This window comes from Rhineura floridana, chromosome 11, assembly GCF_030035675.1.
Source record: "Rhineura floridana isolate rRhiFlo1 chromosome 11, rRhiFlo1.hap2, whole genome shotgun sequence".
Taxonomy (NCBI): domain Eukaryota; kingdom Metazoa; phylum Chordata; class Lepidosauria; order Squamata; family Rhineuridae; genus Rhineura; species Rhineura floridana.
This window is the reverse complement of record NC_084490.1, coordinates 13129225-13153518: the sequence shown is the minus strand read 5'-3', so window position 1 is coordinate 13153518 and position 24294 is coordinate 13129225. Positions and strand designations below refer to the sequence as shown.

Below are 24294 nucleotides of genomic sequence, written 5' to 3'. Positions count from 1 at the left end.
CCAAGAGTGGTGTTTTTCCTACTTAATGAGATAACTAGAAAAGAGGGTGTCTCTGGATACATGCAGAGTTATCTTTCTTCCAGTTCATTCTTTCCAGGAACCAGGGCCTTTGCGCGAAGGAAAAGGTTCCCAGGTGGCAATTATCCCTTTACGCATTTGTCAAAGTGCAATTTGGCCCCACCCAAGCTTATGAAACAAAGACTCTTTGTTGCTTTTCCCTGCTGGAATACGCTGAAAACCAGGAGTGAGGCATCCTTTTCAGCCCAAGGGCCACATTGCCTCATGGGTATCTTTCCAGGGACCACATGATAGTGGTGGGCAGGGCCAGAAGCAAAGGTGGGTAGAGGAACGGATGTTGCCTTTATACAGTAGGCTACATTCTAGCCACCCAAAAGTCAGAGGTTTCTACACATGCCTCTCTCTATCCTGGCAAGCAAGACACATTAACACAAGGTCAGGGACACATTCCAGCCATGCAAAAGCACTCCAGGAGGACAGAAAGCAGGGCTGGTAAGGATGGAGCCGAGGCAGAAAGTGTGTGGTCTGGGGAGAGTCCCAAGGGCCAGACAGAAAGGCCTGGAGGGCCACATTGGGCCCCTAGGCCTGAGGTTCCCCACCTCTGGTTTCAACTCTGGCACTTTTTTTTACAAACAAAGCAGGGCTTCTGCTGTAAAGTAAGGATAGGGACTCTGTGGCCTTCCGGATGGCGAACCCGTGGCCCTCCGCCTTTGGTCCTGCTGGCTGGGGCTGATGGGAGTTGAAGTCCAACAACATCTGGAAGGCTGCAGGTTTTCCACCCCTGCTATTAAAGGATTAGGGATCTGAACAGCTGGAATGTGTATTCCCTTTAATTGCTGTGTCAATGAGGTGATGATAGCCATTACCATACATTGTTTGATTCTTAACCTGTCTGGCCCTTGTATTTGGTTTTTAAAAAAATATCTGTGACTTTAGCCTAACTCACAGTTCTTCACTAGTTTGATGCCTTAGGCAAGCAAAAAGGATCTTGCCACCAGCACAATGTAAAGCTGGTGGAGGTGGAAACGAGGCAAAATAAGTTGGTTAACTGCTAGTCAAATGGGCTAACTGTAAGGTCAAAACCTCAGCAGATAGCAGCACTCATGGTTTGAAGATAAATTGGGTTCAGTTTTCCACTTTCAAAATTACATCACATAGCTGAGCTGGAAAACAAATTCAACTGCAGAAGCCTCATTAAAATGTATGGGGGGGGGAAACACTCCTCTTCTTGGACAGACAATAACCCTGAGCCAAGATGCCTACTGGATGGGCAATGACCTGGCTCATTTACTTTTCGATAAAAACAAATCGCAGGCCATTGTTAGAAAAAGCAAAAACAATGTTATTTTTCGGCAATACAAAAGGATGAACGGGTAAAAGCAGAAGATAATGAAGTGCTAACTACAATGGACCGTAACCAGCTGCCAGTTCGTAGAAATGACAACCGAACCGGTATCAAACTGCAAACTACATCCGTAAAAAGGAGGAAAGGATAAGGTTCTCTTACGGAGCCCTTGCCATGTATGGCGGGTCGTATATTTCACTAGTCTTGTAAAGTCGCTTTCCCCTAAGCGTCCAGCATCTCTGCCCAAACCCGCTTGATACCACCATTCCCCCGGCCCTTTGCTTAGTCCTCTTCCCACCGCCTCTTTGCCCTTACTGTATTATGCCCACATAATTATCCAGGTTGTGGGGAGTGTCCGTCTGCCAGTTCTGCTTGTAACCCAGGACCATGGTGTTGGGCCTGAGTCGTCCCAGACCTGAGACCTGCAGAGAGGGAGGTGGGAGTGCTGTTAGTTTGCAGCCATAGAAAAGAAAGCACACTGTGTAGATGGCATAAATGGAGTAGCATTTGCTCTGGCCACTAGAGGCCAGCCTTTCAAATGTGGCCTGATAACCACACAGTAAACGGAATCCACAAGGGGTGTCAACATTGAATCGAGAATGACTCTAAGGGTGAAGATATGAGCTCCCTGACACAGACACTGGCCAGTGAGTGCTGCTTCTTAAGGGCTTAGTATTCTCTGCCCCAGAAGTGGGGGACCTTTTTTAGCCTGAGGACCGCATTCTCTTCTGGACAGCTTTCCAGGGGCCACCTGCCAGTAGTGGGTGCAGCCAGAGGCAAAAGTGGATGGAGCAACACAGGCCATTTTTACCTTTGGACAGTAGGCTAGTTTCCAGATCTTGGAAAAGTTACTTTTTTAAACTACAACTCCCATCAGCCCCAGCTGGCATGGCCACTGGATTGGGCTGATGGGAGATGTAGTTCAAAAAAGTAACTTTTCCAAGCTCTGCTAGTTTCAACACACACTCTCTCTCTATCCTCCATCCAGATAAGCAAGAGGCGGAGTTAGGAAACATCCCAGACAGGCAAAAACCCTCAAGGAGAGTGTGAAAAAAGGCTGGTGAGGGGCATGGCGAGGGTGTAGCTGGGGACCAGATGTGACCTGAGGGCCGGATAGACAGGCCGGGGGGGGGCTGCTTTTGGGCCTCTGGGCCTGAAGCTGCCCAACCCTGATCTAGTCATACCGGCAACAGCTCTACAATGTCCCAGGCTGAGGTCCTCCCTAAGCTTCCCACTTGAGATTCTTTTAACAGAAGGTGTGTCAAGGCTGGGCAGTGGGCACCAGTCGGAGGCAAGCCAGGAACCATGGCAGGAAGCCAGTATTCAGGACCAAAGAGCAAATCAGGACAAAGGGCAAACAAAGGGTAAACCGCCCAGAGAGCTTTGGCTATGCGGCGGCATATAAATGTGATAAATAAATAAATAAATAAATAAATAAAGGAATCCAGATTGAGTGGCAGGCTAGAATCCTAGAGCAGAGTGGCAAGCCAGACGACACAACAGAGTGAGCTTGGGAAGAACCTTGTTTCTTGAGGACGACTGAACTGAAGCAAGAAGGCTTCTTATAATTCTCCCTGTCCAAGAGGACCCAATGATCACCCCAGGGTGAGCGAAGTCGGTCCAGCGCCCGAAGACTCTTACGTTGCTTTGGTAGCTGCTGCAACATGCAGTTCGGTGGCTCACCACATGGGGCAGGCTCACACAGGAGGTTCCTCGTTCAAGTCTGATAAGAGGCCAGGGACTGAATGTGGGGCCTTCTGCATTACTATTACTACTAATTTTATTTACTATTATTACTACTACTTTTATTAATTACCCACCATCATAAAGTCCCAGGGTGGGTCACAAAATTTAAAACACAACACTAAAAAACAGTTTAAAAGAAATTACAGTCACAATGATGTGCTCTACCACTAAGCAACACTGCCCCCAGGACACACAGGGCGCCTTTCTCTCATCACCACACTCCACTCCCATCCATCTTGGATGAAGGTGCAGGGCTTGCAGGACAGAAGGCATGATCTTTCCAGGTTCACTTGAACTTTAGTACAGTTTGTTTCCAATAAATGAATGTTGAGGCTCAAACTGTTGCTTTCGCCTCACAATTGGCGCTCCTCAGACTTTGGAAGGAAAGCAACAACAGCATACAGTAGGGCCCCACTCATACAGCGGGTTATGTTCCGGACCCCCGCTGTAAAGCGAAAACCGCTGTAAAGTGGATCCCATTGACTTACATTGACCAGAATGGCGCCCGGCGGCCAAAAAACGCCGTAAAAGCGGAACAAGCGCTGTAAAGCGGGGCCTTTCTACAATTCACAACCGCTGTATTAGCAGAACGCTGTAAACAAAGCGCTGTAAAGCAGGGCCCTACTGTATCATTTAAAAAGCTAACTTCCTTCATGTTACAAGCAGCATGTATGGAAGTGGCCAATAGTTGGAAGTCTGCTGATAGTTTGTCGTTTACTGTGGAACATAGCCATGGCTGAGAAACTGTTGTTCACTATAAAATTAGCCAAAGACAAGGCAAAACTATTGGACTTTTATGCCATTTGGAGCCCATTTATGGAGTACATTCAAGAGCACAGACAGGAAGTAAATATGTTTGGTGCTTTTCTTAGATTGTGGAAGGAAGGATGTCATCTTATTTTTGAAGTGAAAATTGGAGGTTATCGATGCATTTTTGGTCACATGACACATTGTCACTTTCTTTATTTCAAGTCTCAAATACCTGTTCTTCCTAGGGTTCCCAGGCTCAGGGTCTGAGACTGATCCTGTATCTTTAGGAGAAGAGGTCAGCCAAGTGCAGGTGTTCTTGCAACACTGTATTTGGAAAAACCACAAGGTGGAATTCTCTCTTCCCCCTGCACAACTTTGAAAGATACAGAAGACCTCTTGGTTGCCAGGCCCAGCCTCCAAGATGTCTTCTGTGTCTTTAAAAGTTGTGCAGGGGGAAGGGAGAATTCCACCTTGTGGTTTTTTCCATTACAATGTTGCTAGAAAATTTCTCCAAATAAACTCATTTTTGTAGGCAGTTTTGACAAAGGTACACATTTTTGCAAGCTATTTCTTATCATTTCATGCCTTTCTGCATGCTATTTTCACTCGTGTATTCATTTTTGTGCACACTATCCCCTAATACATGCATTTTTGTAAATGCTGTTTAACTGGTGAACTGCATCCCAAAATTCTAATAAATGCTAATTTCGAAGGATGGCTGTGTTTCGGTTCTCATATTGTTTCGGAAATTGCAAATTTGATCAATTCTGCCTGAAATGTGAACTGAATCGAAATCCTCATCCCTAATACCAGTTCCTGGGAATCACAAGCGGGAAGAGTGCTCTTGCGCTCAGGTCCTGCTTGCGGGCTTCCCGTAGGTGTCTGGTTGGCCACTGTGAGAACAGGGTGCTGGCCTAGATGTGCCACGGGCCTGATCCAGCAGGGCTCTTCTTACATTCTTATTTCTAAAAGCAGCATACACAATCTTCAAACTGAGCAGGCCCCGTGCCAAGTGAGCGAGCAGTCAAAAGTCTACATGGGTACAGGGCATTCCAAACCACTTTTTCCAATTATGCACCTTATTTTTCTCCATCCCTCAGTGCTCTTGGGTGTCTCTGTCTTGCTGCCCAACCCAATATTAAAGAGGACCGTCCAAGGCCAAACTGACAGAGCCCCAAATGCGCGTGTGGACGCACACGCACAATACCTGCATGAGGCTTCTGGCTCCAGCTCTTAGGTCCCCCATTGTGATAAAGTTGTAGAAAGAACGGATCTTGCGTTCGCTGAGCCAGTGGGTTTGTTCATCATAGTTTTCGGCACATGAGGAGTCTTCCAGCTGATGATGCAAAAAAAAGAAAACGTGGGGGGGGGATCCATTAAAAATGGCAGCATCCCATCTCCTCAGATTTCCTCCCCTACCCTCCTCACATACAGCAACCTTGCAAGGCCCCTTCAGACCAGATAAACTCACCTCTGCCACGTTCCCACATATCATGAGGCTCACGTTCTTAGTGAAGGCGTTGACAAAGTCCACCAGGGCTGGGCGGAAGCTGGGTGGGCCCGAGAGGACCAGGCACTGAGGCCTGTGAAGGGGAAAGAGTTATAACTTTGGCCTGGTACACGCACACAATACCATTTGATTATTACCGTTTCTGGTGATGGGGAAACTACCTTCAAATGACTGCAGAACTGGCTCAGTGTTTACAAGCTTTTGTTAGTAAGAATTAAAAAAAAAAGCCCATCTGTTCTCGGAGAGTTCTTTTTCAGCTCATACAGTCGGTGCATGTGTGTGCCAACTGTGCTAGGCATAGGGGCATTATGTCACTGTCCCCCTGGGTGTTGCAGTTTGATTTGGCACTGCATGCATGACTGATGTTGTTGTTATATGCCTTCAAGTCGATTACGACTTATGGCGACCCTATGAATCAGTGACCTCCAATAGCATCTGTTGTAAAACACCCTGTTCAGCTCTTGTAAGCTCAGGTCTGTGGCTTCCTTTATGGAATCAATCCATCTCTTATTTGGCCTTCCTCTTTCTACTCCCTTCTGTTTTTCCCAGCATTATTGTCTTTTCTAGTGAATCAGGTCCTCTCATGATGTGTCCAAAGTATGATAACCTCAGTTTCATCATTTTAGCTTATAGGGATAGTTCTGGTTTAATTTGTTCTAACACCCAATTATTTGTCTTTTTCCCAGTCCGCGGTATCCGCAAAGCTCTTCTCCAACACCACATTTCAAAGGAGTTCATTTTTCTCTTATCACTGTCCATCTTTCACATCCTTACATAGAGATTGTGAAACTACAGTTTTTGTGGATGTTGCAACACCATGGCTTGGACATTCCCCCAATTCATTAGTTTGCCCAGCACAGCGATTGTTATGCATGGCTATTTAAAATGTTTATATACCCGACGCCCTACTCCAGATGCCACCTCCAGGAAAAGTTCAGAGACTGGAAACAAGGAAAAGGGTCTTTTGGGTTGCAGCCCCAGGTTACAGAATGCTCTCCCCAGCAAGGCCTGCCTGACAATGACATTTTCCTCTGCCGTCAGGAATGTGCTGGCAGTTTATTATTAATTATCATAGAAAAATGAAGGGAAATAAGAGTATACATTTTAATGCTTGCACTTATCCAGATTTGGGTCACATTCACACCACATTTAAGACATTCTTATACCATTTCAACAATCGTCGCTTCCCCCCAAGGATCCTGGGAACCAAGAGTTGTTAGGAGACCCCTCGCAGAGCTAAAACTCCCAACGCCCTTCACAAACTATAGCTTTTGGGAGGAAATCACGACTGTTAATGTTGCACAAGAGTGCTTTACATGTATAGCTGAAAGCACCTTGGATAACTCCTTGAAAGTTTGGACTAAAACCTGGAGCAGATTCCACTGCCCCACTGACATTATTTATTTATTATTTGATTTATATCCCACCCTTCCTCCCAACAGGAGCCCAGGGCAGCAAACAAAAGCACTAAAAACACTTTAAAACACCATAAAAACAGACTTTAGAGTACATTAAAACAAAACATAGTTAAAAATGTTTTTTAAAAGCTTCCAAGACACCTTTAAAAAAAAGGTTAAAAACATATTGTTTTTTAAAAAAGGTTTAAAAACATATTAAAAAGCAGTTCCAACACTGACGCAGACTGGGATAAGGTCTCAACTTAAAAGGCTTGTTGAAAAAGGAAGGTCTTCCGTAGGCACAGAAAAGATAACAGGGATGGGACGTGTCTAATATTAAAGGGGAGGGAATTCCACAGGGTAGGTGCCGCCACACTAAAGGTCCATTTCCTATGTTGTGTGGAATGGACCGCCTGATAAGATGGAATCTGCAGGAGGCCCTCACCTGCAGAACGCAGTGATCGACTGGGCATATAAGGGGTAAGACAGTCTTTCAGGTATCCTGGTCCCAAGCTGTATAGGGCTTTGTACAGTAGCAAATGGGCAGCCAGTGCAATTCTTTCAGCAGTGAGGTGACATGTTGGCAATACCCTGCCCCAGTGAGCAGTCTTGTCACCGCATTTTGCACCAACTGCAACTTCCGGACCAACCTCAAGGGCAGGCCCACATAGAGCGCATTACAGTAATCCAGCCTGGAGGTTACCAGTGCGTGGACAACAGTGGTCAGGCTATCCCAGTCCAGAAACAGCGGTCTTACCAGCCAAAGCTGGTAAAAGGAGGCACCAGCCACCACTCCGTCCTCCACTCAATAAATAAAAGTAGCTTCCCCTCACCTAAAATTCTTCACATGGTCCTCTACGTTGTTCAGATTCATAGCGTTTGACAGAGCCATGTTGTAGGTGCCAGCCTGCACCGAGGACCCCCAGTTCACCTCTGTAGGCAGGGGAGAGAAATGAAGAAGGGGTTCAGTCCATACCGACCTTTCCAATGAGGTTTCAATTACTGGAGGAACCTAGAGAGCTCCCCTCAACAGAAAGATCGGCTTTAGAACACAGAAGGTAATCTTGCCTTAGTGTCACTTGCAAAGTATTCTGCAAGGGGCTTTGCAGCTGATTGGTGGTGTCTGCAAACCTCCTTTGGCCTAGCTGCATCTTTATCAGCTCACACCTGACAACACAGGGCAGGTGGGTGTGGCTTAGCCAAAACAGCCTCTCAGGCCAAATAAGGCAGCCTGATAGGCCTAATTAGGCCTGTAGGCTAGAGGTTCCCCGCCACTACCTCACTGGTTACATAAGAATGGACACTCACCACTGAACTTTGGAAAACAAATGAATGATTGTGCTTCCCATTTTAATTCAGAAAAAAAGAAAAGAATATGACTTAGATGGGCAGGAGGTGGATCCAGATGTACTGGTAGATCACTGGATGATATGCAAGGAGTTTGTTTTCCAATTGTTTAAAAACGGCAACAACAAAAAGATTTAAGAAAAAAACAATTCTGAACTGGTCTGTCGAAATGAAGAAAGCTTGAAAACCAGGAAAGGACTTCTGTGTGGAAGGACTGTTAGCTCACGGGGTGCAGTACCTAACTGGCTCTACCAGCCCGACAGCTACCATTTTCCATCTGGCTCCACCCCACCTCTATTTTGCATATTGTTGGACCTCTGGGTTCTAGTACAAAAAAAGTAGAACCCACTAAGCCTGACATCTGCCCACCCCGGCTCAGAAATGTTATTTTTTATATATATAAAAAATGACGTTAAATTGCCTTTGGGAGTCTGTGAATCGGAATATATATATATCCTCCAGTTGAGAGGGTTTGGGTGGCTGATGTCGGCCAGGCACACTTCAGATAGCATGATGTACCAACTGCAATGTGGTATAGTCCAAAACAGACCTCTCTTCACCTCCCCGCAGCCATGATTTTACTGAATTTGTACACAACCCTCAATTGGAACACCCTCAAATTGGAACCTGGAGCTCGCAACTCATTCTCTTAACTAAGCAGGAAAGAGGGTGTGGAATCTTGTTCTCTCTGCACCGCACCCCACCCCACCCTGCAGGCACCCTTCTTTTCTCAGATTTTACCCCAGTCTGCCCTCACCTGGTTTCTTGTAGGTGACGTACGCCAAGCTCACAACAATAATCCCAACGACAATGAGGGCCGCCCACCATGTCAGCAGGAACATGATGACCACCGAAATGATGGAGCCAAAGAGGGCTGTCCATTTGCTGAAGTAGCGGAAGGTAGGCCTCCAACCTAGGTGGGTTGAAGGGGGCCCACAGGTGAGATGAAAATGTCACACACAGAGAGCTCTGATTTATCCCATCATTGATCTAACACAACCACACACACACAGACAAAGTGGCCCAGCAAATGTTTGAGGCTACCCATTCTCCACTGTGTGTCTGTGGGATGGCAATGCAACAGCAGATTCTTGTGCAGAACTCAGCAGCCCAGGAACTTTCCCTTCTCCCCACCCACCCCACGTGGCCACATTCACTCTGGGGAACAGTGGTCAGGGGCAAATGTCACATCCACACCATACATTTAACCATACATGGCTTCCCCCAAAGAATCCTGGGAACTGTAGTTTATTAAGGGTGCTAGGAACTGTCACTCTGTGAGGGGTAAACAACATTTCCTATGATTCTTCGGGGGAAGCCATGACAGTTAAAGTGATATAAACGTGCTTTAAATGTATGGTGTGGATGTGAACTGAGTATCAGTAATGGCTAGGTTAAAAACCTAGAGGGCTAGGTTAAAAACTCACATGCTTTACACACACACTCATGGGAGCACAGGGAGGAAATGCAGCAAGTTGTTTAAGCAGAAGAAGGCAGGTGGAAAAGGGAAGGGGGCGTGGCGTCAAGGAAAGTGCCAAGGGCCAGACTGGGCCCGAGGGCTGGAGGTTTCCCATGCCCGCTTTACAACTTGATTCTGCTAGCTGCAAATTGCCCTTTGATTTCACTCAGCACGTGGCAGTTCCTTGGTCCTTCTCCACTCTTTCACTTCTCATCCCAGCCTTCCCAGCCATGACCCATCCACCTCAAACAACCTCCAGGCTCACCACAAACACAATCCAAACCAAGCTTCTTTTTTTCCTGTTCAACACAAGTTGCGTAGCGCTGTTCACTCACTCATCTGATCTGCATGCCCCTTCCCACTGTGCATCTTTGCTCTTTCCCACACCTCCTCCCTGCCCAACCCCCCCCCCCACAGCCCATCTGCCCACCACCCACCTTACCCGGGGAGTTGGTGATGGTGGCATGGAAGCAGCTGAAGTTGATGAGGGCGTAAGAGCACAGAAAGAAATTGGAGATGATGGGCGCAATGGTGTTCAGCTCCGCTGCAGAAGCAAAGGAGAGAAACAAAGGTCAGCAAAGAGGCATCGCATACCAGCATGTAACAAAGGTGGGACAAGGTGTTCTTGGGTGCTCTACTAAAGCAGCTAGTCCTCAAGCACTTTTAATTTCACATCTGTGCTAATTATTTTTTATTATTTTAGTATTTGTTAAATTTATTCATCACCCTTTCCGCTCTTGAAAAATGTCCTAAAGCAACTTACAAGTCCATAAACCACAAAACAGCATGGCAGACGTTAGAGCCAAACAAGGAAAAAATACCATAGAAGAAAATCTCTAAAAGTGCTCATCTGACAATAACTATAAAAAGGGTGAATCCTCCCCACACACACACTAAAAGATCAACACCATAAGACAGGCCACAAATCATACTGCAGTGATATCCCAGTTATGACCAAAAACCTGGATAAACAAGTATGCCTTAGCCTGACAGCTAAAAGCTGACAATGATGGTGCCAGACATATTTCTCTGAGGGAAAGCATTCCACAACCCAGAGCCACCACTGAAAAAGCCTATTCTTGCATTGACACCCTCAGATGAGGCATGTGAATTCATTTTCAACAACAGTAACCTCCTGCTTATTAGCCTCCTCAGTCCTCAAATATTCTCTGATTCTCTTTTTTGGCAAGATGTCCTCCAGATGAAGCTCACTGGGTGACCGTGGGCCAATCACTATCTCTCAGCCTAACCTACCTCAGAGGGTTGTTGGGAGGATAAAATCGGGAGGGGGAGAACCATGTTTGTTTGCCACCTTGAGCTCCTTGCGGGGAAAGGTGGGATATCAATGTATTATTAATTATTAATCATCAATATTATATGATGATGATGATAATAATAATAATAATAAATCATCTCACGTCCTTGTCTAAGCTCACAGCCACCCCACACCTCCATCCTCTTCTCAAAAGCACCTTCTATACATGCTTTGGGGAATGATGAATTGCAGAGCTGACAAGAAAGAAAGCTGGCCTCACTTACCAATGAGGATGAAGGCGATAGCCAAGATGAAGGTCAGGGCATAGGCCCTCAGTGGCTCCTGGTTCTTCCCATATCCCTTTGCAAAGAACCCAATGAGGGGATACAGGTTGTCCTGGCAAAGGCACTGCAGGGGAAGAATAGCACAAGTTGAACAAGTAAGAAAAGAAGAAGGGGAGACGGGTAGTCAGGCCTCATCTTCACAGCTCTTTTCAAATGCTGCCAGTGGGGGCTGCCGTTCATTGGAACAGGTAGCGTGACAGGCAGGGAAGCCAACAGTAGGTGAAGCCAGATCCTTGCCAGGCGGAGCCAACTAATTCTAGTTTTGTCCCCATGCTCTACAAGGATTAAGGAGGAACAGGCGAACAGCCGGTATTGCCCCCTGGTAGCGATAGGGGAGGAATTAAATTCAGTTTGTATTGAATGCTGAACCTGTTAAATTTGCCATTTCCAAAACAACAGAATGGTTTAACGGTCAATCCTTCTTACCAGTGACCTCTGGGAATTGTAGTTCTGAGGGAAATAGGGGTCTCCTAACAACTCTCAGCATCTGTAAAAAACCCACAGTTCCCCTCAGGATAGTTTGGGGGAAGCCACGACTCTTTAAAGTGGTATGATGGTGCTTTAAATGTACAGATGGGGCCTTAACTTGGACACAACCCCTCACTACAGTTTTTCCCAAAGTACCTGGAAGACCTTGGGGGCGGAGACAAGGCAGGCCAAAGCTGAGGAAAGGGTGGCAGCAAAGATTCCGGCAGTGATGAGGGGGCTGAACGCTGACACCATGCTCAAGGTCTAGGAGATAGGCAAGGAAATATTTGTTCATTTCATTTAGGAATCGCTTCCCATGAAGCAACCCAAAGCGATTTACAAGATCGTAACATATATAAAACAGTATGCACATAAAAAGTTAAAACAAGTGCATATTTATAAAAAAAAACAATTAAAATATATAAATATAAAAACAGTTTAGAACAACAATAGCTGCCACATAAAATCAATTCAAATCCAAGAAAGATACCAACTGGGCTAAAGACTTTAGAAAGCTTGTTGAAAGAGGAAAGTCTTTTAGCAGGTGCTGAAAAGACAATTGAGAAAGGGCCTGCCTGATAAGCAATGGAAACGAGTTCCAAAGGGTTGGTGCTGCTAGACTAAAGGCTTGATTCTAACATCATGTGGAACGGACCTCCTGATAGGATGGTATCCGCAGGATGCCCTCTCCTATAGAATGCAGTGACTGGTTAGGTATGTAGGGGACAAGGCGATCTTTTTGGTATCCTGGTCCCAAGCTGTATAGGACTTTCCACACCAGTACCAGCACCTTGAACCTAACGTGGTAGCTAACTGGCAGCTGGTGCAATCCTTTCAGCAGTGTAACACGATGGCGATATTCCACCTCAGTGAGCAGTCATATTTTGCACCAGTTGCAGCTTCCAAGTCAGCCTCAAGGGCAGCCCCACATAAAGTACAATGCAGTAATCCAATCTAGAGGTTACCAGCACATAGCGGAGGGAACAGCTCAGTAATTCAAGTTGCGGCCACCCTCCCATTCCACAGAGTTGAAGGAGAGAACCCAAGAATTCTGGCTTTTCCTACCTGGTAGTCGTTGGCCAGCCCATATTCGCAAGTCCCACCCAAAGTGCACTCAGTAAAGTTCCACCCATATTCGCAGCCCAGGCCAACGCAGTCTCCGCTGGTGAAGTTGGCAGATCCCAGGGTATCATTCAGGCTTCCAGAGGCGTCGCGGATCAGGACGGAACCTGGCAAGGGAAAAGGCCATCTTTTAAGTCTAAGACCCTTGTGCAGCCATGAGGACACCCCCTTCCAGCACCGGGGGCAAAGTTAGGCGGATGCTTCAGGCAGTAGATGCTTTGAGTGTTGGAAGTGTTGGGGGATGCAACCCAGCTTGCTGGGGGTTTGCACAGGAAAGAATAGACAGAGAGGAGAACCTCCAAGCTTCCTAAACTGTCTCACCATCCTTTGATCACTGTGCTGACCTTCCTTCTGATTACAGACTGATACTTTTTGGGTTGCTGACCTCATTTCCTGATTCCTCCTTTCTTCTTTGACTGGGCACAAGAGACAGAGAGAGAGAGAGAGAGAGAGAGAGAGATCTTTTCTCTCTCTGCTGAGAGCTAAGGACCAAGCATGGCTCCCTTGCATCTCCAACTTAGTTATAACTAGGAACTATTTTCTACCCAAGTATGTATTTCCTGCAGTAGCTGGTATAGCACAGTGGGGAGGAAAGCCTGGCTGGGAGTCCAGAGTCTGTGAGTTCAAATCCCTGCTCGTGTCTCCTGGGTGTCAAGGGCCAGCTAAAGATCACCCCACAGTGAGTGACTCAGATGTTATGTGCCCTGCCACCTGTGCAGCCGTGGGCAAGCAGCATAGTCCCAAGGAGCCCAGTTGCCCCCCAGCTGGCAGTTGCAGACCAGGAAGGGTCTGGCTTGTGCAGCTGTGGCAAGCTGAGCAGGCCCTAGCCAGCTGGGGAGGACTAGCCTCAGAGGGAGGCAATGGTAAACCCCCTCTGAATACCACTTACAATGAACGCCCTATTCATAGGGTAGTCATAAGTCGGGATCGACTTGAAGGCAGTCCATTTCTATTTTTCATGTATTTCCTATAATAAATCAAGCTTGCTTATTTTCCACAGCAAAAGCCTCTGTGTGTTTGGAACCAAAGGGAGGTCTGCTCACACACCATTCAACATACATCTGCTTTCCAAGCTGTGTGCTAACTCTGCTAAATTAATTCAACAATGGGGTAGGTTGCAGGCAAGAGCCATGCAGCCTACTTTGTGCCCCCTAAGCTAGCCTGCTGCCCTCAGGTGTTGTGGAGGACATGATCCCATTGCCCACGGTGATGTAAGATTCAATTACCAGTCTGGTCAACTTTTGTACATAGAATAGAGATGGGGAGGCACTGGATAAAAACCTGCCTTTCCCCCGAGGATTATGTTTTTGCTGTTAGTGCACTTAAAAAGGAATGTAAACAGTCAATCATTACAGAGTTCAGAATAAATTATAATATGCTGCCAAAGCATCCTGTGGCTATTATAGGGGGTAGTAGTGGCTGGTGCCCATTGGGAGTGGTGGGGTGGAAGGCAGGCAGTCCAACAGTAGGTGAAGCTAGAACCAGAGCTTGGAAAAGTTACTTTTGTTGAACTACAACTCCCATCAGCCCAGTCCAGTGGCCATGCTGGCTGGGGCTGATGGGAGTTGTAGTTTTAAAAAGTAGCTTTTCCAAGCTCTGCCTAGAACCAATGACAGGCAGAGCCAACTAATTCTAGTTTTGTCCCCATCTTCCTCCCTGCTGAGTTCTACAAGGGCAACACTGAGGCTACGTGCACACTAGTTACTTAAAAAGCAGCAAGGCCATTTTGTCTGGGTACAGTTTGAAACAAACCTGCACCCAGCTGTGCACATCTTTACTGTTTGATTAGAAATACACCCAGCCCCACTGCTGATGTCAGACCATTTAGGACTGCCCACCACAAAGTACTGCCACTGGAGACACCTCAGAGTTGCAATGGGTTGCTAAACCAAATTTTGAAGTTGGTGTGAAGCTGGCTTGAAGGGAAAACGCATCTGATCTCAAAAATCCCAGATTTTGAGTAAAAAAAAGGGCGGAGTTCAATTGATATAATGTGCCCCAGATTCACAGCATAGAGATGGAGATGCACTGAAATCAGTACAACTGCAAGTATGTCCATAGCCTAGTGATGGGCTCTGTTTCTGCAGTAATCAGAGTTGCTATCGGATTAATTATTATTTCTGATATTCTCTATCTTTGCAGAGAGATGTTGAAGTAGCAACTCTCCACGTGCCTGGTTTCTGATTCATTCTTCTTCTCTTCTGATATGTTGTTTTTTAAATTCATTGTGAAATCATTGACAGTGTGAGCGATACTTTTATTGATCTACTTTCTATGTGAGTTCTTCAAACATGTACTCCTTTTCACTGATGTCAATGAGGTGTTGATTGTAACTGACAGACAGAAGGCAGCAGTGGGGAATGAGGTGTTGATTGTAAGCAGCAGGGGGGAAGACACTGACTTGATTATCTACCTTAATCTATCTGCAGTGCACTTAAGAAGGAATGTAAACAGGCAATCATTACAGAGTTCAGAATAAAGATTGATACCAGCGGAGACTCGTAAATAAATAGCGATTGTAATATCAATAACTCTCTCCAAATGAAAAGATATCGGAGGAAAAAGGAACTGGTTCATTAACGATCACCAGGGGGCCACACTTAAAAATGAAATGTAAAAAAGGAGAGGATTCTATCCCTACCATAGCTTGAGACTATGGAAGAGGAAGCTGACAGTCAGGGCCACCTCTAGGCTGGTTATAAGTGAGAAGGCAGGCAAGTGTGTCTGATTGAGGGGCAGACTGAGATTGGTGTGGCAGTGCCCCATTTATCCTAATGGACTAGCCTCCACTGACAGGGGGTGTTCTTTTGTATATTTTTAATTAATTTCATTTTTTGTATGAATGTGTCAGTTATAATATATGTAACTTCGTATTTTTAAATATGCTGTAAGTTGCTGGGAGACCTTTGTGTAACAAGAGACTAACAAGTCTAATAAATCATCACCTTATCATTTGCCTCAGGCAAAATATCTTGGCCGGGCCCTGCCATGCACCAAACTTGTAAATAGTAGAGACCCAGTGTGGTATAGCAGTTAGAGTGTTGGAATAGGACCTGGAAGGCCAGGGTTCAAATCCCCACTCAGCCATGAAGCTTGCTGGATGACCTTTGGTCAGTCATAATCTCTCGGCCTAACCTACCTCACAGGATTGTTGTGAGAATAAAAAGGAGAGGAAAGTGATTCATGTATGACTCCTTGAGCTCCTTGGAGGAAAGGTGGGATATAAATGTAACAATAAATGTTAAAATGTAGTAAGAAATAGACTTTTTACCTATGGTGGCTGCGATAGCCAGGTACGTTAGAGTGGTCAAGAAGATGGCCATTAGCGTCCCCTGAGGGATGGCCACTGCTGGGTCCTGCCAAGGAAATAAGTACAATGAGATATCATTGTCAGATTCAATCTGCTTTCAAATAACAAAGAGCCAGAACTGACCACTGGCATTTCTACCACAATATCCCTGATCTAAGTAACATGAGCTTGTCCCTAGGCTAAGATGGTCTTTGAGTGTCCTCCTATGGGCGCTCCAGGTGACACAACTAGCAATGGAGGAACGGGGCCTTCTCAGTGGTGGCTCCCAAACTTGTGGAATGCTCTTCCTAGGGAGGCTTACCTTGTATCTAATCTGATGTCTTTTCTGTTGGAAGCGTTGGAATGCAACTCCAACTTGGTGGGTTTGCATGGGGTTAAAGCAGCTACAGAAGGGACCTCCAAGATTCCCAAGCTGTCTCTCTGCCCTTTGATCTCTGTGCTGACCTATACTTCAGGGTGTAAAGTGATATTCTTAGGGTTGCTGCCCTCATATCCAGTTCCTCCTCCTTTGTTTTCTCTTGGAAGAGGAGACACCTTCCTATTGTCTCTCTCCCACAGTAATGAAAACAAAGTCCAAGCATGGGTCTTTGCATCTCCAACTTTGTTTGTTAATTAGAATGACAACTTCTTTTCTATCAAGTATGCATTTCTCCAATAAACAAGCTCTCTTATTTTCCTAAGCCTAGAGTCTGATTGTGATTATGTCCAGGGAAAGGTGTACTATGTTAGTTAAAGATTCTCACACACACAGCTCAGCTACCGGTGCTGCAAGCTGATCTGTGTTTTCAGCACCAGGCAAAGACTTTTTCACTATCTCAGGCATTTAAACTATTTTACTGTGTTGCTTTCTGTTGCCTCTGGATTTTATTAATGTCTTCCACCTATGGATTTCACTGTTGCTTTTTCACTATTTCATTTGTCAGCTTCCCTGGAAATATTTTATTGAAGAGTGGCATATAAGTCTTTAAAATAATCAGCACAGAGGGAAGACTGCTCGACTGGCCTCCCTTTCAGTTCAGAGTACCCTCTGTCAAACAGCTAGGGGAGAACTACAGGCCCAAAGGAACTTACCTTGAGATCTCCTGAGATATTGGCTCCAGCCAGGATCCCTGTGGCCGAAGGGAAGAAGATGGAGAACATGCCAAAGAAACTGCCAGATTCACCTCGCCAGGCAGGCCCGATATTCTCCAAGAAGATGTCGCCTTGGAAAAAGGAGTGAGAAAAAAGTCAGGTGATCTACCCAAATGCAGTGGAACAAAAGTAGACTTGTGTGCGCTCTGGCTTTTTGAAAAAATATATTCTAATCAAATGGAATTTCTAGGATCAGACGTGCTCAACGTGGCGTACGCAAAATACGTTATTGGATTACAGCGTCCATCATCTCTGACCGCTGGCTGGAGTTGATGAGATGTGGAGTCCAATGTGCTTTCTGAGACCAGGCCTCAAATCCCTAGGGGGCCATGAAGCTCTCTGGGTGACATTATGCTACTCACCATTTCTCAGCATAGCCTACCTCACAGGGTTGTTGTGAGGATAAACTGGGGAGAGGGGGGAGAGAACCACATACAGCACCTTGAGCTCCTTGGAGGAAAGGTGTGATATAAATGCAATAATAAAATATAAACAAACAGCTGGAGGGCTCCATGTTGTCTACCCCTATTCTAGATGGACCACGATTGCTTTGTGAAAGCAGGACAATTCTTATGTGATTATGGTTCTGGGAGGAAGGCTGTGCCCAGAAAGCAAGAGACTGGGGAGAATCTGGCCCCTACCACGATAGCTGAAGTATCCCTTTGCCATTTTCTCTGGGGAGGCTGGGATCAAGGTCCCGACAAAGTAGTTGATGAAGGAGACCATGATGACGAAGAAGAAGACAATCTGAGCCTGGGAAACAGGAAAGGAGAAAGTTAGTTTTAAAAATTGAGCCATTGTTCCTCTAGCAAACCTTTTCTTCACCCAACTAGAAGCCAACCCTGCCTAGTCCTGATTCTCATTGTCTAATTGTAGCATTATCCACACTGCTCATTGTTCACACATTGCCTAACTATGGAATAAAGCCACAATTAGAGATGTGCTAGAATTCTGCCCAATTCAGATTTGGTACCAGATTTCCCATTAATTCGCTTATTCTCTATTGTTGCGGATCGGATTTCTATGTAGTAGTTCTGCAGCTATTTTTGAAAACAGATTTTTTTTTCCTGCCTTTAAAAATATTGATATTAAGAACAATAATTTTATTAGTAATATCCTTTAAAATTATTGATATTAATATATATTTTTGGGAAGGAAAAAAAATCAAATTGGTAAAAGCAGCAGCTAGTGGACAAAGAATGAACTTGGATCGATACCAGACTGTTATGATGATGGAATGCTTTTGAACCGGCACAGGCCAATGGATCTTATCCCTACCCACAATATAAATGTATATTGCTTTTTATCTGAACTGTTGTCTCACACACACTGTCTAACTGCAGGACAGCCAGCATGGTGTAGTGGTTAGAATGTTGGGCTAGGACCTGGGAGACCAGGGTTCAAATCCTCACACAGCCATGAAGTTTGGTGGGTGGCCTCCTCTTGTGCTGTTAACAGCAGCTACCGATGGGCGAATCTATCAATTTTGGTGTTTCTAAGTTTCCCATTTTTACATTCTGAAGTTCAGTTCTCCACATTTCCACACCAGTTAACAGATTTTTTTTTTAAAAGTCCTCATGAAAATTCATCACCACTTTAATTTCTCCTAATATGCACAATTTTGTATGCAATTTTGCCTAACACACACATTTTTTCCAAAGCATATTTTCCTTAATATTTATATTTTCCCTAATATAATGCATTTCTGTATGTTATTTTCACTAATTATATGTAATTTGCTTTGCACACTTTACCCTAGAATGTGCATTTTTGTACATTTTACTTGCCTGGAGAACTGCATTTCAAAATTCAGAGAACTGTGAATTTTGAAGGATGGCTGTGTTTTGGCTCACATACTGTTTCACAATATGAAAATTGGGAAGGTTTGCCTTTAAATACAAACTGAATCCAATTTCTCCCCCTTCCTTAACAGCAGCTCAGTCAGTTGACATCAGCAAATGATCATGCTTACTACCATACAATGAAAAGCTTCACCTGATGATTATCTGCAGACCGAGCTGCTGTTAAAAGGCACAGGAGCAGGCCAGGTTTTATTTTCTACTCAGTTGGCAAGCCTTTTTAGTTACTGCTGGCACACCGACTTCACTCCTCCACAGGACTAGGATCTTGCTTCTGTTCTTTCTAAAATGAAAGCTGGTATTGGCCAAACTACTACAACCCAGGACTTGGTTCCCCAATCTTTAACTCTCTAACCACTTAACTCCCTTCTACAAAATCAAACACTCAGTTACCTTGGCCTCCCATTCCATGCCAGCCAGGGAGATGCCAAGGAGGACAGTGACAGTAATCACACCCACGATGCGGATGTCGTTTACCGGGTCAGTCATGACTGCATCAAATTCCTGTTGGAGGATACGAAAGGTGAGAGAGGCCACAAAGGCAGGCCTGGTCCCCTCAGATTGCTTTCCCCCGGAGTGTGCGGCTTGGCTTATTGCAAGGTTGGGGAATGTTAGGTCCAGGGGCCAAATGGGCCCTCCAAGCCTCTCCATCTGGCCCTTGGGACTCTTCCCAGACCACACCCCCTTCTGGCCTGCTTCACACCCTCCTTGAGTGTTTTTGACTATCTTGAACTGTAACAATGCTTCTTGCCTGGATGGAGAATAGAGGGGGGATGTACAAGTGTGAAGACTCTAGCCTACTCCAAAAAGGTTACACCCACATTCACTGTTCTGCCCTCTGGTCCCTCCCCCCAATTCCCACAACTGGCAAGTGGCCCTCAGAAAGTTTCTCAGAAGGGAATGTGGCCCTCAGGCTGAAATAAGTTCCCTACCCTTGGCTTAGTGGCTACAGGAGTGACAAAAAAGGCAAGTCTGGTCTAGAAAGACGAACACCACAATGCAATTCATACTGATTTTCTTGCATTCAGATTTCATTTTTCTTCCATTACGGAATGCAAGTCTGCATCCACGTGGTTCCAAGGTGGTCGCCCATCCAGGCATTGAGCAGACCCAGACCCTGCTTAGCTTCAGCAGCATGATGGCCTCCTGGGCCTCCATACGATATCCAGGAAACCACTTGGTAGTAAATCCCATGGAACTCAATGGGTTGTATCTAACTGAGAATTAATGGATCTCCTTTAATTCAAATGGGTCTGCTCAGAATAAGGCTAACACTGGATACAACCCAATAATATTAATTTCTGAGTAGAGTTGTGCTGTGAAAAGCAAAAGGTGTCAGGCCCCAGATGGTAAATTGGAGCCCTTTTCAGATATCCAGGTGCCTACAGCTCTCCAGATGTTATTGGACTCCAGCTCCCATCAATCCCAGCCAGGATGGTCAATGGTCAGGGATCATGGGAGTTGGAGTCCAGCAACAGTTGAAGGGCCACAGGGTAGCCACCCGATTTAGGGCAGAAATAGCCAACTTGGTGTCCTCCAAAAGTTGCTGAACCACAACTCCTATCATCCCAATGACAGTGCTGAATGGGGCTGATGAGAATTGGAGTCCAACAACATCTACAGGGCACTACGTTGGCTACCTTTGATCTAGGGCAAAAACCATCCTTCCCATATGTCCAGATGTTTCTCAAAGGCCTTCCTTTGAGTTACCCCTGTGTTGAGCAGCAAGGCAGGGAGTGACCCCCCCCATATGTGGTCTTTTTGGTGGTGGCACTCTGGCTCTAGAACACCCTCCCCAGGGAGGTTCTCCTAGCATCAGTCTTGTTATCCTTTCAGCACCATTTGAAGACCTTTATATATAGGATTGTCTCCACTGGCTGGCAGAGCTCTCCAGGGTTTCAGACAAGGGAAATCCCCAGGCTTACCTGAAGATGCTGGGGATTGAACCTCCAACCTTCTGCATGCAAAGCAGATGCTCCAACACTGAGCCCCCACCCCCACCAAAGGCAGCAGGCTTATCTTCAATAGAATGTCTATTAGAATATTCTAATGAGCAAAAGCAGACTGGGGGAGGAGCCTGCTACAGCAACGCCTCTTCCTTCCCCATTTTGTCTGAGATTTACATCTAAGAAGGGTCTGGGTAGTGTTGCCAGAGGGTCATGTGCTAATTTTTGCAGATCAAAGAATTATTAAAGAAAACAGACACAGGGGCCGGTTCATGGAGCAGGACAGAGTTAGATTAGGTTGTATGCTATATGTACCACTAGGAGGTCCCTGACTGTTTCGGAGAAGCCCACCACATGCATGGCCACAGCGACAGCGTTGGCAAAGGAGAAGAGGAGTCCAATGGAGCCACCGAGCTCTGGGCCCAAGCTGCGGGAGATGAGGAAGTAGGTACCCCCTGCAGCAGGAGACAATTCAGATGTTATTTACTCCTCAGGGCTGGCCCTACCATTGGGCAATGTCAAGTTGCCCCAGCTCAGGCAGTATATTGGAGATAATAGACAACATCCATATAACCATCAACTCCAATTTGTACTTTCACTGAGGAGATGCAGGATGCAAGAGAAACAAATAATTTAATATTTGAAGAGCACTTTCTGCTTCACATGGGTTATCTCGGTAACCCTTGCAACAGCGACAAAATTGCAGCAACCCACATTCGGCATGTTCAAATATTGTTTCTGCACTCTTAGAAATACCACCCACCCTAATCACTGTCTAGAACAGAGGTGGCCCAAGAACAACAACCCCCCAAAAAAGATTGGGGGAAAAGGTTGCTTACCTGCTTTGACCTTGCCGTTGGTGGAGATGGCCGAGATGGAGAGGCCAGTGATACTGGTCACCACAGCTGACATTAAAATGATCAGCCAGGTCAGCCCTGGAGGTAAAAAAGAGATAACCGTCTGTGGTGGAAGCCTGTTGGCATCCCTGGCAGACTTCTCCAATTTCCACATTCTGAACCTAATTGTTTAAGTAGCTCCTCATCCCCCTTCCAAAGTCTCCCAATTGTGTTCACCGTTTGTTCTTACGTTGCTGGATATAGTTGTAACTACTCTGGACAGTTTTACATGGTACTTTCCCCCTCCCCCCCCCACACACTAGGAAAGGAGGCGTGCACAATTTTTATTTTAAAAATAATCACAATTGTAAAGCTCAGAAGACGAACAAAGGCTGGGTAGAGAACAAGATGTCACACAAAGATTCGAAAATGGTTTGAAACCCACTTTCATTAATTACTGTTTTTATGTGTGACAGAGCAACCTGCCAGCCTCAACAGATTCTTATCTTCTGTTTCTTTCTTATGCATACATGATGTAAATGTGGTTTCAAACATGTACAGGTGCCCACATCATGGAGTCAGGATCAGGTGTGCTTCATGAAGCAGTTCATACAAAAAAGCTACACACAGTTCCACCACAAAAAGAGGAAGATGTCTTAATTTTAGTCCCAGCTGCCCATGTTTGAACGCCTCTTACCTATCCCAGCTTGCGCAGTTATCCACGGCAAACGAAGGTAAAGGATCACACCCCAAATATTCAGCATGCACCGGATCTTTGGAAACAGAAAAAAAACAAAACTGAGAACCTGGGAGTGCACCCACATAATCTAGTCTTTGCCATTCTGGTGCCCTCCAGATCTTTCAGACTACAACTCCCATCATCCCCAGTTAGGGATGTGCTAGAATTCTGCCCAATTCGGATTTGGTGCTGAATTTTCTATTACAGTAGGGCCCTGTTTTACGGCGCTTCGCTTTACAGTGATTCGCTAACACAGCGGTCTCAATTAGACACAATTAGACTAAAGCCCCACTCACACGGCGCTTGTTCGGCTTTTAAGGTGGTTTTCGGGCATCACGTGCCTTTCTATTCAATGAGTTCCACTTTACAGCGGTTTTCGCTGTACAGCAGGGGTCCGGGAGGTAACCCGCTGTATGAGTGGGGCCCTACTGTAATTCGCTATCATTGAGGATCAGATTTTTATGTAGAGATTTCCCACTGATTTTTTTGGATTTTTTAAAAAATCCGAGTCTAAAATATTGATATTAATATTGATATTTTATTGGTAAAGGTAAAGGTGTCCCCGCACTTGCAGTGTGAGTCGTTTCCGACTCTTAGGGTGATGTCTTGCGACGTTTACTAGGCAGACCGTATATATGGGGTGGGATTGCCAGTTCTGTCCCCGGCCTTTCTTTACCCCCCAGCATATGTCGGGTACTCATTTTACCGACCACAGATGGATGGAAGGCTGAGTGGACTTCGACCCCTTTTATCGGAGATTCGACTTCCTCCTTTCGTTGGAATCGAACTCCGGCCGTGAGCAGAGCTTCAGCTGCGTTACCACTCTGCACCACGGAGGATCTTATTTTATTAGTATTCCCTTCCATTTATCAATATCTCCTTCAATTTTTCAACATTTCTTTTCAAAATATCGATATTAATATCAATATTTTTCCGAGGTGGGGGAAACGGCTTGAGGACAAAGAATGAACTCGAATCGATACCAGCCTGTTACTTCGATGGAATACTTTCAAACCAGCATCGGCCAACGGATCCCATTCCTATCACCAGCCAACACAGCTATGCTGACTGTGGCTAATGGGAGTTGTAGTCCAAAACACCTGGATTGCACCAGGTTGGCAAAAGCTGAATCCATGCTGTGTGTCGTATTCTTCACTTTTTAAAATATAATTCAAGATAAATGAATTGATTGCTGCTGCTTCACCTGCATCTTCCCAAAGTTATTTTATATCTCTGGGATTAGACAGTCACTACCCCTGTTCCTCAATTCCACAATCCAGTTAATTCGCTCATTTCATTCATCAACTTTACCATGACACCGGTCACCCAGCCAAACCGGACAGGTTCCGCTTCTGGCTCGGCTTCGGCTTCCACATCTTTCTCCTCTCCCTCTTTGGTGTCGGAATCCATGTTGGGATCTCCTTTGCCCTGCAAAAACAAAAAAGGAGGGGAACAGCAGGGGAGTTAAAAACATCCACTGCAATGTAGGGACATTGTGAAATGTGTCAGGTTTTGGAGGCATACTCAGCTGTTTCATGAATGTCACATTAGTCTTGCTTGGCCTAGTGGGCAGAAGGGAAATGGAAAGCTTGAGTTGGGCAAGAGTGCGACATTTAATTGCTGAGTGGCCTTACATGGAGACTGAAAACCTTAGCTCAAGTTGCAGGGCAGTGAGCAGAACCACCCCCACCCCCACTGAGCTTCATCAAGGA

General features: G+C 45.6%; 1 protein-coding gene across 9 annotated transcripts in view; it reads right to left on the bottom strand.

Moving 5' to 3' along the window:
- Window positions 1–24294, bottom strand: part of LOC133366571 (solute carrier family 12 member 3-like) — a 46293-nt gene that overhangs the window by 8223 nt on the left and 13776 nt on the right. For all 9 annotated transcript variants that reach the window (XM_061589813.1, XM_061589806.1, XM_061589812.1 and 6 more), the window contains exons 3-19: window positions 23894–24010; window positions 22541–22616; window positions 21847–21942; window positions 21323–21462; window positions 19455–19565; window positions 17844–17955; window positions 17143–17273; window positions 16033–16117; window positions 12705–12868; window positions 11796–11903; window positions 11112–11235; window positions 10015–10116; window positions 8871–9026; window positions 7600–7699; window positions 5331–5442; window positions 5067–5195; window positions 1679–1785 (exon numbers count right to left, since the gene is read on the bottom strand). In XM_061589813.1, the coding sequence (XP_061445797.1) occupies window positions 1679–1785; window positions 5067–5195; window positions 5331–5442; window positions 7600–7699; window positions 8871–9026; window positions 10015–10116; window positions 11112–11235; window positions 11796–11903; window positions 12705–12868; window positions 16033–16117; window positions 17143–17273; window positions 17844–17955; window positions 19455–19565; window positions 21323–21462; window positions 21847–21942; window positions 22541–22616; window positions 23894–24010 (1970 nt within the window). The remainder of the gene's footprint in view (window positions 1–1678; window positions 1786–5066; window positions 5196–5330; window positions 5443–7599; window positions 7700–8870; window positions 9027–10014; window positions 10117–11111; window positions 11236–11795; window positions 11904–12704; window positions 12869–16032; window positions 16118–17142; window positions 17274–17843; window positions 17956–19454; window positions 19566–21322; window positions 21463–21846; window positions 21943–22540; window positions 22617–23893; window positions 24011–24294) is intronic.